The following is a 14,553-nucleotide window of genomic DNA, read 5'->3' as shown; positions in this document are numbered from 1 at the left end:
TACCCAGCGTTGTGTGTGTGTGTATGTACTACCCAGCGTTGTGTGTGTGTATGTACTACCCAGCGTTGTGTGTGTGTATGTACTACCCAGCGTTGTGTGTGTGTATGTACTACCCAGCGTTGTGTGTGTGTATGTACTACCCAGCGTTGTGTGTGTGTATGTACTACCCAGCGTTGTGTGTGTGTATGTACTACCCAGCGTTGTGTGTGTGTGTGTGTGTGTGTGTATATGTACTACCCAGCGTTGTGTGTGTGTGTATATGTACTACCCAGCGTTGTGTGTGTGTGTATATGTACTACCCAGCGTTGTGTGTGTGTGTGTGTGTATATGTACTACCCAGCGTTGTGTGTGTGTGTATATGTACTACCCAGCGTTGTGTGTGTGTGTGTATATGTACTACCCAGCGTTGTGTGTGTGTATATGTACTACCCAGCGTTGTGTGTATATGTACTACCCAGCGTTGTGTGTGTGTGTACTACCCAGCGTCGTGTGTGTGTACTAGCCAGCGTCGTGTGTGTGTACTAGCCAGCGTCGTGTGTGTGTACTACCCAGCGTCGTGTGTGTACTACCCAGCGTCGTGTGTGTGTACTACCCAGCGTCGTGTGTGTGTACTACCCAGCGTCGTGTGTGTGTGTGTACTACCCAGCGTCGTGTGTGTGTGTGTGTACTACCCAGCGTCGTGTGTGTGTGTACTACCCAGCGTCGTGTGTGTGTGTACTACCCAGCGTCGTGTGTGTGTGTACTACCCAGCGTCGTGTGTGTGTACTACCCAGCGTCGTGTGTGTGTACTACCCAGCGTCGTGTGTGTGTACTACCCAGCGTCGTGTGTGTGTACTACCCAGCGTCGTGTGTGTGTGTACTACCCAGCGTCGTGTGTGTACTACCCAGCGTCGTGTGTGTGTACTACCCAGCGTCGTGTGTGTGTACTACCCAGCGTTGTGTGTGTGTGTGTACTACCCAGCGTTGTGTGTGTGTACTACCCAGCGTTGTGTGTGTCTGTGTGTACTACCCAGCGTTGTGTGTGTTTGTATGTACTACCCAGCGTTGTGTGTGTTTGTATGTACTACCCAGCGTTGTGTGTGTTTGTATGTACTACCCAGCGTTGTGTGTGTGTGTATGTACTACCCAGCGTTGTCTGTGTGTGTATGTACTACCCAGCGTTGTCTGTGTGTGTATGTACTACCCAGCGTTGTCTGTGTATGTACTACCCAGCGTTGTGTGTGTGTGTGTATGTACTACCCAGCGTTGTGTGTGTGTGTGTACTACCCAGCGTTGTGTGTGTGTGTGTGCATGTACTACCCAGCGGGGTGTGTGTGTGTGTGTGTATGTACTACCCAGCGGGGTGTGTGTGTGTATATGTACTACCCAGCGGGGTGTGTGTGTGTATATGTACTACCCAGCGGGGTGTGTGTGTGTATATGTACTACCCAGCGGGGTGTGTGTGTGTATATGTACTACCCAGCGGGGTGTGTGTGTGTATATGTACTACCCAGCGGGGTGTGTGTGTGTATATGTACTACCCAGCGGGGTGTGTGTGTGTATATGTACTACCCAGCGGGGTGTGTGTGTGTATATGTACTACCCAGCGGGGTGTGTGTGTGTATATGTACTACCCAGCGGGGTGTGTGTGTGTATATGTACTACCCAGCGGGGTGTGTGTGTGTATATGTACTACCCAGCGGGGTGTGTGTGTGTATATGTACTACCCAGCGGGGTGTGTGTGTGTATATGTACTACCCAGCGGGGTGTGTGTGTGTATATGTACTACCCAGCGGGGTGTGTGTGTGTATATGTACTACCCAGCGGGGTGTGTGTGTGTATATGTACTACCCAGCGTTGTGTGTGTATATGTACTACCCAGCGTTGTGTGTGTGTGTGTGTGTATATGTACTACCCAGCGTTGTGTGTGTGTATATGTACTACCCAGCGTTGTGTGTGTGTATATGTACTACCCAGCGTTGTGTGTGTGTGTGTGTGTGTATATGTACTACCCAGCGTTGTGTGTGTGTGTATATGTACTACCCAGCGGGGTGTGTGTATGTACTACCCAGCGGGGTGTGTGTGTGTGTATGTACTACCCAGCGGGGGGTGTGTGTGTATGTACTACCCAGCGGGGTGTGTGTATGTACTACCCAGCGGGGTGTGTGTGTGTGTATGTACTACCCAGCGTTGTGTGTGTGTATGTACTACCCAGCGGGGTGTGTGTGTGTGTATGTACTACCCAGCGTTGTGTGTGTGTATGTACTACCCAGCGTTGTGTGTGTGTATGTACTACCCAGCGTTGTGTGTGTGTATGTACTACCCAGCGTTGTGTGTGTGTATGTACTACCCAGCGTTGTGTGTGTGTATGTACTACCCAGCGTGTTGTGTGTGTATGTACTACCCAGCGTGTTGTGTGTGTATGTACTACCCAGCGTGTTGTGTGTGTATGTACTACCCAGCGTGTTGTGTGTGTATGTACTACCCAGCGTTGTGTGTGTGTATGTACTACCCAGCGTTGTGTGTGTGTATGTACTACCCAGCGTTGTGTGTGTGTATGTACTACCCAGCGTTGTGTGTGTGTATGTACTACCCAGCGTTGTGTGTGTGTGTATGTACTACCCAGCGTTGTGTGTGTGTATGTACTACCCAGCGTTGTGTGTGTGTATGTACTACCCAGCGTTGTGTGTGTGTATGTACTACCCAGCGTTGTGTGTGTGTATGTACTACCCAGCGTTGTGTGTGTGTATGTACTACCCAGCGTTGTGTGTGTGTATGTACTACCCAGCGTTGTGTGTGTGTATGTACTACCCAGCGTTGTGTGTGTGTATGTACTACCCAGCGTTGTGTGTGTGTATGTACTACCCAGCGTTGTGTGTGTGTATGTACTACCCAGCGTTGTGTGTGTGTATGTACTACCCAGCGTTGTGTGTGTGTATGTACTACCCAGCGTTGTGTGTGTGTATGTACTACCCAGCGTTGTGTGTGTGTATGTACTACCCAGCGTTGTGTGTGTGTATGTACTACCCAGCGTTGTGTGTGTGTATGTACTACCCAGCGTTGTGTGTGTATGTACTACCCAGCGTTGTGTGTGTGTATGTACTACCCAGCGTTGTGTGTGTGTATGTACTACCCAGCGTTGTGTGTGTGTATGTACTACCCAGCGTTGTGTGTGTGTATGTACTACCCAGCGTTGTGTGTGTGTATGTACTACCCAGCGTTGTGTGTGTGTATGTACTACCCAGCGTTGTGTGTGTGTATGTACTACCCAGCGTTGTGTGTGTGTATGTACTACCCAGCGTTGTGTGTGTGTATGTACTACCCAGCGTTGTGTGTGTGTATGTACTACCCAGCGTTGTGTGTGTGTATGTACTACCCAGCGTTGTGTGTGTGTATGTACTACCCAGCGTTGTGTGTGTGTATGTACTACCCAGCGTTGTGTGTGTGTATGTACTACCCAGCGTTGTGTGTGTGTATGTACTACCCAGCGTTGTGTGTGTGTATGTACTACCCAGCGTTGTGTGTGTGTATGTACTACCCAGCGTTGTGTGTGTGTATGTACTACCCAGCGTTGTGTGTGTGTATGTACTACCCAGCGTTGTGTGTGTGTATGTACTACCCAGCGTTGTGTGTGTGTATGTACTACCCAGCGTTGTGTGTGTGTATGTACTACCCAGCGTTGTGTGTGTGTATGTACTACCCAGCGTTGTGTGTGTGTATGTACTACCCAGCGTTGTGTGTGTGTATGTACTACCCAGCGTTGTGTGTGTGTATGTACTACCCAGCGTTGTGTGTGTGTATGTACTACCCAGCGTTGTGTGTGTGTATGTACTACCCAGCGTTGTGTGTGTGTATGTACTACCCAGCGTTGTGTGTGTGTATGTACTACCCAGCGTTGTGTGTGTGTATATGTACTACCCAGCGTTGTGTGTGTGTATATGTACTACCCAGCGTTGTGTGTGTGTATATGTACTACCCAGCGTTGTGTGTGTGTGTATATGTACTACCCAGCGTTGTGTGTGTGTGTGTGTGTGTATATGTACTACCCAGCGTGTGTGTGTGTATATGTACTACCCAGCGTGTGTGTGTGTGTGTATATGTACTACCCAGCGTTGTGTGTGTGTGTGTGTATATGTACTACCCAGCGTTGTGTGTGTGTGTGTGTATATGTACTACCCAGCGTTGTGTGTGTGTGTATATGTACTACCCAGCGTTGTGTGTGTGTATATGTACTACCCAGCGTTGTGTGTGTGTGTGTGTGTGTGTGTATATGTACTACCCAGCGTTGTGTGTGTGTATATGTACTACCCAGCGTTGTGTGTGTGTATATGTACTACCCAGCGTTGTGTGTGTGTATATGTACTACCCAGCGTTGTGTGTGTGTATATGTACTACCCAGCGTTGTGTGTGTATATGTACTACCCAGCGTTGTGTGTGTGTGTATATGTACTACCCAGCGTTGTGTGTGTGTGTGTATATGTACTACCCAGCGTTGTGTGTGTTTGTGTGTATATGTACTACCCAGCGTTGTGTGTGTGTGTGTGTATATGTACTACCCAGCGTTGTGTGTGTGTGTGTATATGTACTACCCAGCGTTGTGTGTGTGTGTGTATATGTACTACCCAGCGTTGTGTGTGTGTGTGTGTGTATATGTACTACCCAGCGTTGTGTGTGTGTATATGTACTACCCAGCGTTGTGTGTGTGTGTGTATATGTACTACCCAGCGTTGTGTGTGTGTGTGTATGTACTACCCAGCGTTGTGTGTGTGTGTATGTACTACCCAGCGTTGTGTGTGTGTATGTACTACCCAGCGTTGTGTGTGTGTATGTACTACCCAGCGTTGTGTGTGTATGTACTACCCAGCGTTGTGTGTGTATGTACTACCCAGCGTTGTGTGTGTGTATGTACTACCCAGCCTCGTGTGTGTGTGTATATATATACTACCCAGCCTCGTGTGTGTGTGTGTGTATATATACTACCCAGCCTCGTGTGTGTGTGTGTATATATACTACCCAGCCTCGTGTGTGTGTATATATACTACCCAGCCTCGTGTGTATGTATATATACTACCCAGCCTCGTGTGTGTGTATATATACTACCCAGCCTCGTGTGTGTGTGTATATATACTACCCAGCCTAGTGTGTGTGTATATATACTACCCAGCCTCGTGTGTGTGTATATATACTACCCAGCCTCGTGTGTGTGTGTATATATACTACCCAGCCTAGTGTGTGTGTATATATACTACCCAGCCTCGTGTGTGTGTATATATACTACCCAGCCTCGTGTGTGTGTGTATATACTACCCAGCCTCGTGTGTGTGTGTGTGTGTGTATATATACTACCCAGCGTCGTGTGTGTGTGTGTATACTACCCAGCGTCGTGTGTGTGTGTGTATACTACCCAGCGTCGTGTGTTCCTGAGGTGATGCAGACAAGCCGTAGACTATCGCAGCCCCTTATTCTCACATGCCCCTGCGGAGGCTGGACCGTCTGTCACTCAAGTCTTGTGTTAGACTTATTTTGGGGTTTTCACATCTCGTTTCCTCCATCACCCGTAGACTGTACACCGCGCAGAAGTGGCTCCGCCGTCTTGCCCCCCCGCCCGCCTCATGTCCCTTATGGGCTCGTGTATAATATCAGTGATAGTAGCAGCTGTTATAATATGACGCGGCATCAGACGTCCAGGTCTTGGTTTCCACTGTCTGTGTATTACACTGGATCAGTGGCCTGATTGTCGTGCATGGTGTGACATTGGCGGCGCGGGGTCCTGCCGTCGTACTGTGCGGCAGTGGCGGCGCGGGGTCCTGCCGTCGTACTGTGCGGCAGTGGCGGCGCGGGGTCCTGCCGTCGTACTGTGCGGCAGTGGCGGCGCGGGGTCCTGCCGTCGTACTGTGCGGCAGTGGCGGCGCGGGGTCCTGCCGTCGTACTGTGCGGCAGTGGCGGCGCGGGGTCCGTTCTCATGCAGCTCCGGGCTGTATACCCTCCAATGTAAATTCAAATTGTTTTTGTTTATTGTAGTGCGAATAGGTGAACACATCTAGAACAAGAGGTTTTCCAAAATTCAGCAGACTGTGTCGCTCTTACTGACTGCTGCAGCCTCAGGCGTCTTTAGTACTGATTAGATCCTTCTCGCTGTTATGACCTGCTCCCCATGTGAGGCTATGTGCACACGTAGCATTTTTTGTGTTTTCGCGTCAGTTTTCCCGCCGCGGAAACGCGATACCGCTTTTTAATAGGTCTGCCATGCACAGCAATGCTAATCCGGATGTGTTGTGCACATGATGTGGAAATTTCTAGTCCGGATTCGCATTGCGTTAAAAAACGCAGCATGACCATTTCTAGCGCGATCCCGCAGCGAATTTGCACCCATTGAGGTCCATTAAAACACAGCAAACCCGCAGGTATATGTGAATTTACTGCGTTTCAATTAGTCAATGGCCATGAATTTGCGGTGGAAACGCGGTGTGGGTGGTACCGGGTTGGAGAGGAGGACTACAACTCCTCTCATCCCGACCGCCGCTCCCGCTGATAACAGAGGGAGCAGCGTGGTTAAGAGGAGCAGTAGTCTTCCCATCCAAGCCGGCTACCACGCACTGTAAAAAACAAACAAAAAAACTCCATACTCACCTGTCCGGCGCCCCCCTGTGTCTTCCTGGTCCCCGGCGGCATCCTCCCCTCCCGGAGGTATACTGTGGGGAGCAGGCTCACTCCCTGCAGTGTACTGAGCTGCCAGGACCTGCGGTCACGTGAGCGATCAGCTGATCGGTCACATGACTTCACTGTGGGAGCATTCATAAGAAAGTTCTCAGGGTGATGGCGGTGAGCTGATGAACCCCAGTGACCTCCTGCACAGCAATGTACACTGACGGGGTTTACACTCCTTGTTAGTGTTCATTGCTGTCTTCTACAGCAGTGACATCATGATTGCTGATGTCACTGCTGTAGAAGTGACACGGATCGTCATGGAACACTCGGCAGTGATTGTGGACTGCGTCGTTGACGGCGGACAGGTGAGGGATATTGTTTTACTTTTTTTTTTTTTTTCAAGGAGGTCGAGGTAGTCACGGACCCGTGCAATAAATTTTTTTTAAAAACCATGCGTTTTTCATTTCATTTAAAATACTTTATTCTGGCTGTGTTTTTATTGAAAAAGCGGCAACCATTTTACTTCACAGTTAGTAATGGGGGCTTCTTATGGACTCCCTCCATTACTAACCAAGGCTTCACGTCAGCCCCCAATACAAGGCTGACGTGAACCCCAACCCCATTACCCTCCTCGCCACCGCTACAGGGCAGTGGGAAGAGCGGAGGCTAAGCGCCAGATTTGGTGCATCTTATGGATGCACCATTTCTGGGACTGCTGAGAGGTGATATTAATAGCCGCGGAGGGGGATAGTATCCATGGCCCCTTCCCTGGCTATTAATATCAGCCCGCAGCTGTCTAGTTTAGGCTTTTCTGGTTTAGATTTTATAGGGAGACCCAACGTCAATTTTTTTTTCTGGGGGTTCCACTGTAATCTAGCCAGTAAAGGCTAAACAAACCGCTGTGGGCTGATATTAATAGCCAGGGAACATTGTTGGCTAATGGCCCCTTCCCCGGCTACTAATATAAGCTCCCAGCGGTTATAAAAATGACGCGGGAGCCCACGCCATATATATTCTGCTCTGTGCCCACGATCCGGATGTAGCAGTGCTTTGGACGCATATTTTTTGCTGCGTCCAAAACGTTGCATTCTATTAAATGCAGATAAATCCACACGTGTTCACTGAACCATGCATATTTACTGCATTCAATACTTTCTAGTTGGCAAATTTCTGTTGTGGAGACAAGCGACACCGCAAGAGAACTTGACATGTGGTCCTGAAAGACGCGCGCATGTCATTGCACGGGTGATTTGCAGCCTCTGATGCACGTATAGTGGACATGGGATTTCTAGAGATCCCATCCACTGTACCATAACATCTGGATGCTGCGGGTTTGATCCTGTATAAACATGTCAAACCTGAAGCAGCTTCTGACCGTGGCCACGTACCCAAACTCACCCGCAGCGTGTCAATTTATGTTGCGGACACGCTAATCTCCGCTGCCGATTTTGACTGACTTGAAGTGTCATATGCGGTGGATTCACATGTACCGACAACAAAAGTGCGGCAATAGCTTTTTGGACTCAACAAAAATACGCTGCAGCTAAAGCGCTGCGGAGTGCTGATTGGGGGGACATAGCGGCTAACGAACCAGCTGTGAGATGTTAATTATGGCAATGGACCATGTTTGCAAATGGCTAAAAAGAGCAGCTCACAGCTGCCTTATAAATTACATGAAAAGAAATGCTAATGAAGATTGGGTGAATGGGACTAGCTGACACCTAGCTCTTTTGTTTGGTGATGACAAGGCGTCAATCAGACCTTTTCATGACCAAACCTAATTAAAGTAAAGACTTAAACACACAGACAGGGAGCAAGCACTTAATTTGAAATACAACAGACACATTCTTTAATTATTCAGATTAACCAATATACTCATCCTAGTTCTGATGGTAATCCAAGGTTTAAGCAATGTCCCACCAAATAGCTTTATGTAGCTCCAAAAAAACATTCATTGATGTACAAAAACGCATGTAAAATCCGCATGCATTTTTCCTGCCAAGGAGATGTAGAAACGATCAGGAAATTTCTGCTTCAAATCCGCATCGTTCACACACAGCCTGATGCATCACTGAGCCCCTGATGCGCGTTCAACAGAGGCTTTACCCCTCCTCCAGACACCGCTGAGCCATATAAATGTTCCAGATTTGTTTCTTTATTCCACAACACAGTCTCAGAACTTCTGTAGTTGAAGCATTTTGGGGTGACATTTCTTCTGCTCTTGGGTCAGTAGAGGCGATGTCTTGGAACTCCGGCCATGGAGACCTGTTTTAGTATGTGGCTTAGGGCTCGCTCACACTAGCATATAACAAGGATGAAACCTCGCTGAGCACTCGGCCCAGTGTTACTCTATGGGGCAGCTCAGATCTGCCATTATTTTCTCATGCACCTTCCACCAATTCCCCCACCTATCGCATCAAACCAACTGCAAACTACCGCAACCTCTCTTACGCAAAACCGGTCCCCCTGACGCCCCCCTTCCCCCCGCTCCCTCTCTCTGGAGCACTCTGGAACACCCGCTCTGTCTGCAACAAGCTCCATTTTGTCCTCGACCTCTTTACCTCTCATCATCTCTCCTTCCTGGGCATCACAGAGACATGGCGAACAACCTCCGACACTGCCTCCCCTGCTGCGCTGTGTTACGGTGGCCTCCACTTCACCCATACTCCTCGCCCTGGTGACGGACATGGCTGTTATATACCGACCTCCAGGCTCGGTCACTGCCTTTATTGACCAGTTCTCCACCTGGCTTCTTTACTTTCTCTCTGCTGACATTCCCACAATCATCATGGGTGATTTCAACATCCCCACTGACACTCGCCAGTCAGCAGCATCCAAACTCCTGTCCCTTACTTCATCCTTTGGACTTACTCAGTGGTCCTCCTCAGCCACCCACACAGACGGACACACACTAGACCTGATCTTCACCCGACTCTGCTCCCTATCTAACCTCACAACCTACCCCAATCTGACCACCATCTACTCACTTTCTCATCCCTGTCCTCCTCACCTGGCACACCCCCGCAGAAACCTTGCAGATCTAGACACCCACGCACTCTGACTCTGTTCTACCACTGACATCCATATCTTCACTTCATGACACACAGCGCCACTGCTTTCTACAATGCCACTCTCGCATCAGCTATTGGCTTGGTCGCCCCTCTTATGCATGGCAGAGCGCGGCAAGTCAACAGGCAACCCTGGCACAACAACCTCACTAAACAGCTTTGACAAGCATCCAGGGTTGTGGAGTGGCATTGGAAGAAAACACATTCTCAAGATGACTTCACTGCATTCAAGCAAGCAACACTCGCATTCAAATCAGCCCTCACCTCTGCTAAACAGGCCTACTTCACAACCCTCATATCTTCCCTATCCTACAACCCCAAACAACTATTCAACACTTTTAACTCTCTCCACACTACCTCCTTACTCCGCCCCCTCTCTGTTGGAGTTCCTCAAGGCTCTGTCCTAAGACCCCTACTTATCTCAATCTATACCCTTGGCCTGGAACAGGTCACAAAATCCCATGGTTTCCAGTACCATCTGTACGCTGATGACACCCAGATCTACCTCTCTGGCCCAGACGTCACCTCTCTGCTGTCCAGAATCCCAGCATGTCTAGCAGCCATATCCTCCTTCTCCTCCCGCTACCTCAAGCTCAATGTGGACAAAACTGAACTCATCATCTTTCCTCCATCTCACATATCTTCACTATAAATGACATCACTCTTTCCCCAGTACCGACAATCCGCTGCCTCGGAGTAACCCTTAACTCTACCTTTCACACCCCACATCCAAGCTCTCGCCACCTCCTGTCGCCTCCAGCTCAAAAATATTTCCAGAATCCGTCCTTTCCTCAACCCTAAATCTATTAAACTGCTTGTGCATGCCCTCATCATCTCCCGCCTCAACTACTGCAACATCTTCCTCCGTGGCCTACCAGCTAGCACTCTCGCACCCCTCTAGTCCATCCTTAACTCTGCTGCGCGACTGGTTCATCGCTCGCCTCGCTACTCCTCTGCTACCCCTCTATGCAAATCCCTCCACTGGCTCCCAATTGCCCAGGGTATCAAACTACTAACACTGACCTACAAAGCCGTCCATAACCTCTCTCCTCCGTACATCTCTGAACTAATCTCCCGATACATTCCCTCCTCCACACTTATTCTTTCCTCATCCAATCGCCTCCAAGACTTCTTCTGAATATCCCCCGTCCTATAGAATTCTGTGCCCCCACACGTCCGATTATCCACCACACCTGGATCCTTCAGAGAGAACCTGAAAACCCATCTCTTCACGAAATCTACAGCCTGCCATGACCCCGCTGCCGCCTCAACACCACCGGAGCTACTGCAGCCCCCCCAACCTACTGTCTCCTACCAAATCCTGTAGAATGTAAGCCCCCCATGGGGCAGGGTCCTCCTCCCTCTGTACCCGTCTATCATTGTTAGTTCTTTACTGTAAGTGATATCTGTATCTGGTATGTAACCCCTTCTCATGTACAGCACCATGGCATCAATGGCGCTATATAAATAATAATAATATACAATGTATCTGTAGAATGTAAGCCCCCAGGGGCAGGGTCCTCCTCCCTCTGTACCCGTCTATCATTGTTAGTTCTTTACTGTAAGTGATATCTGTATCTGGTATGTAACCTCTTCTCATGTACAGCACCATGGCATCAATGGAGCTATATAAATAATAATAATATACAATGTATCTGTAGAATGTAAGCCCGCAGGGGCAGGGTCCTCCTCCCTCTGTACACGTCTATCATTGTTAGTTCTTTACTGTAAGTGATATCTGTATCTGGTATGTAACCTCTTCTCATGTACACAGGGTGGATTTGATTTAAATCGAACTGATTTAAATCACGATTTAAATCACGATTTAAATCAAAGTTTCTACCTAAACTAGTTCTTGCTACTTTACTTTAACATGCAAGTAGATGAAGATTTTTAGAATCACTTTTTATATTACTTTTTTCTCCCCAGTTTAATGGGTTAATCATTCATATTTGGACACCACTGTTCTGTTGTACTTAGGAAGGAGAAAAATAATCCTGACCTTAATAACAATTTAAATAGATTTATTCAACTGAAACAATAACAACATTACAGCATAAGTTATTTGCTTAAACAAACATCCATGTTTGTTAACTAATTTGGCTAAACAAAATATATATATATTTTAAGAAACTTAGACTGTCAGCCCAGCCGACACATGAAAAACTTAAATACTACTGTCCCTGCTGTCCTCTGTAGCTCACTCGTCGTCATCTTCATCATCATCTTCTTCTTTGTTCCTATTCATAATCTGGAAAAGAAAAACAAGCTTTCCTGCTTTATTGGGTCCCAACCGATTTCTCAATTTAGAATGAATGAGTCCAAAGGAAGAGAATATTCTTTCAACGCCTGCAGAAGAAGCTACTGCTGTTAAAAGTGAAATCATTACTTGGACAGTCTCTAAATCCAAGCGCTTAAGTGACTTCCACCAGTTTACTGGTGTGACCTTCCTTAAAATATCTTCAGCAAACATATATTTCTTGAATGGTTCCCCCTTAGCTCTGAAGTTTATTATAGTTGGCATTAAAGATGGATGATTGCTGGATACCCATGTCATAGCTAACTCCTCTTCCTCAGCACTTAGGTTTTGACCCTGATATTGGATATTGACAATATTTGCCAAAAAATGAGCTGGAGTCAGTGCTTGTCCCATTCGTTTGTTTACTGCTTGTAATTTAATTCTGTCCATGTGTAGTTCTGTTTTTAAGTGTTCACTCAGTTCCTTCCAAATTTCAACAGCATCCGCAATAAAACAGCTATTTTTCTGTATTTTGTTTAAAGCTTGAGAGATGGGTTTCAGGAAGCTCAGCATATGTTCAACATTTCTCTTAAGCCCAATGTTGAGGATTTTGGCCGTGACAGTGCCATCTATCTTATCTCGATTTTCTTCACAAAGTGTCTTTCAGAATAGGCCAGTTTTTGATATACTGCTCAAAACAGTCCACCACAGAGTTCCATCTAACATCTTGTGGGAGCGTTAGCTTGGTTCCACCCATCCTTTTCAGAGCTGCTGCAGCAAAATGATTATTACGGAAGTATTTAGCAATTTCAACAACATTAGCCTTTATTTCTGGAACACTTAAGTCTTTGGCTAAGAGGTGCAGCAAATGAGCACTGCAACCATATGTTATTAGCAGCTTTGTATTCCCTCCCTGCTCTTCTAAATTTCTTCTCATCTTGGATACGTTTGCAGCATTGTCAGTGACCAAACTGCGTACTAGACATTTGAATTTTTGTTCACATGTTGTTATAGCTTTTACTGCCACTTCTTGTAAGTATTCTGCTGTGTGTGCATTTCCTGACTTATCAGTTTGTGCAAGGAAGACTTTACCTTCTTCTGTTGTTATACAAGCACATACAATAGGATCATTGTGGACATTACTCCACCCATCAATACTTAGGTTAACAATTTTACCCTCCAGAGCTGTTGCACATTGCTCCATTTCTCTGTCATACACTTGATCCAGCAGTTTCCCTGCAACATCAGCTCTGCTGGGTGGACTGTATCCTGGTCTCAGTGACTGAACCATATTAATGAAATGTGGGTTCTCAGTCAGACGGAAAGAAGAGTTCGTTGCATAAATAAACTGGGCAATTTTTTCATCAATCAACTCTTTTTCTAATCTGCTAGTTCTTATCACAAACCTATCTCTGGTGGTTCCAGGAGGTAAAGGTTTTTTCTTCCTTTTGGGTGATGGTGATATGTGGCTGTGGGTGTCTGATGATGATGCTGCTGCTAATGAAGCACTATCCTGGATGGATAACTCTGAAACTGTAGAACAGGATGATGGTGATCTTGGAGGTGGATAGTTTCCAGAATCCATGAATTCCCCTAAACAAAAAAAGTCAATGCTGTTATTTTATTGTTTATACAATTTCTGCTTATTGTACACAACACATCACTGCCCCTGCCCCAAAAGGAATATTTGTTTTTCTTCATAACTGTACCAAATGACAGTAACATGCAGTAATAATAAGAAATATAATTTTTCTCACACATGACAGTTCAGTCTTTAGAAACAGGATTCAATAAAAATGTTTACCAACAGATCCGGCCTGTTCAGAAGTGTTTCTTTGGTCATCTTCATCACCGCACTTCTCATGATGTTGCCTCATTCGCGCCACCAGGCCTTGCATCTCTTTGTTGCATCGTTTGCATTTTGCACGCATGCCTGCCTTACCGATAGGCGAAGGAGCTTCATTAAAATATTCCCAAACTGGGTCTCTTTTACGGCCTGCTACCATTATAAGGAAAGAATGTAATAAACCTCAGATCGTACGCACAAACAGATCCAGACTTGTCTGTCTGTGGCTATGCTGCAGTATTGTGCTCAAAGTTTCACTTTCATTTTCTTGTCTGCTTGCCCTTCCTCCTCCTCACACTTAGATTCACATTCTTCTTGTGTTGTGCAGATCTATTCCACTCCAAACAATCAGAAACATATTGTCTAACTTCTTGGACTTGGCACTGAAGGGGTTTCTTCTGTATTCATAGGTTTGTAGAACAAGAGGATTAAGGTCTTTTTCTCAACTCTGTTCATGTTGTAACATTTTTGCCGTGAAGAAGAGGCTGGGACCTCTGCGGAGTCAAATTCAGTTTTGAGAACTGCGTAAGTAAAGCGAGCGTCTGTGATAATATAGGAGAGAAACTGCCCACTAATCCTACAGAAACCTCTGGAAGAGCATGGCATTGTGAATGTTACACATATACAGCCTTTATTCTACTGAGTTAAACAACTCAGCTTTATCTCATGATGGAAGAACCTTTGGATGGTAAAATATTTTCCTCAAAAAGCAGTTTATTGAAAAAAATCCGATTTAAATCAAAAAAATCCGATTTAAATCAAAAAAATCCGAT

General features: G+C 46.7%; 2 protein-coding genes across 3 annotated transcripts in view; one reads left to right on the top strand and one right to left on the bottom strand.

Moving 5' to 3' along the window:
* ZBTB44 (zinc finger and BTB domain containing 44) overlaps positions 1-14,553 on the top strand; it is a 97,960-nt gene that overhangs the window by 52,673 nt on the left and 30,734 nt on the right. The window lies entirely within an intron of this gene.
* On the bottom strand, positions 11,703-14,527 carry LOC141172862 (uncharacterized). The gene is made up of 2 exons (XM_073657469.1): positions 13,739-14,527; positions 11,703-13,527 (listed from the first exon to the last, which is right to left on the bottom strand). Exons 1-2 carry the CDS (start codon positions 13,938-13,940, stop codon positions 12,584-12,586), a joined length of 1,146 nt encoding a protein of 381 aa, XP_073513570.1. The 5' UTR covers positions 13,941-14,527; the 3' UTR covers positions 11,703-12,583.

This window comes from Phyllobates terribilis, unplaced genomic scaffold (genome assembly GCF_046119375.1).
Source record: "Phyllobates terribilis strain yellow unplaced genomic scaffold, ASM4611937v1 Scaffold_12__6_contigs__length_324123572, whole genome shotgun sequence".
NCBI classification, from domain to species: domain Eukaryota; kingdom Metazoa; phylum Chordata; class Amphibia; order Anura; family Dendrobatidae; genus Phyllobates; species Phyllobates terribilis.
Note: the sequence above shows the minus strand (reverse complement) of the source record. Positions and strands in the feature narration are given on the sequence as shown.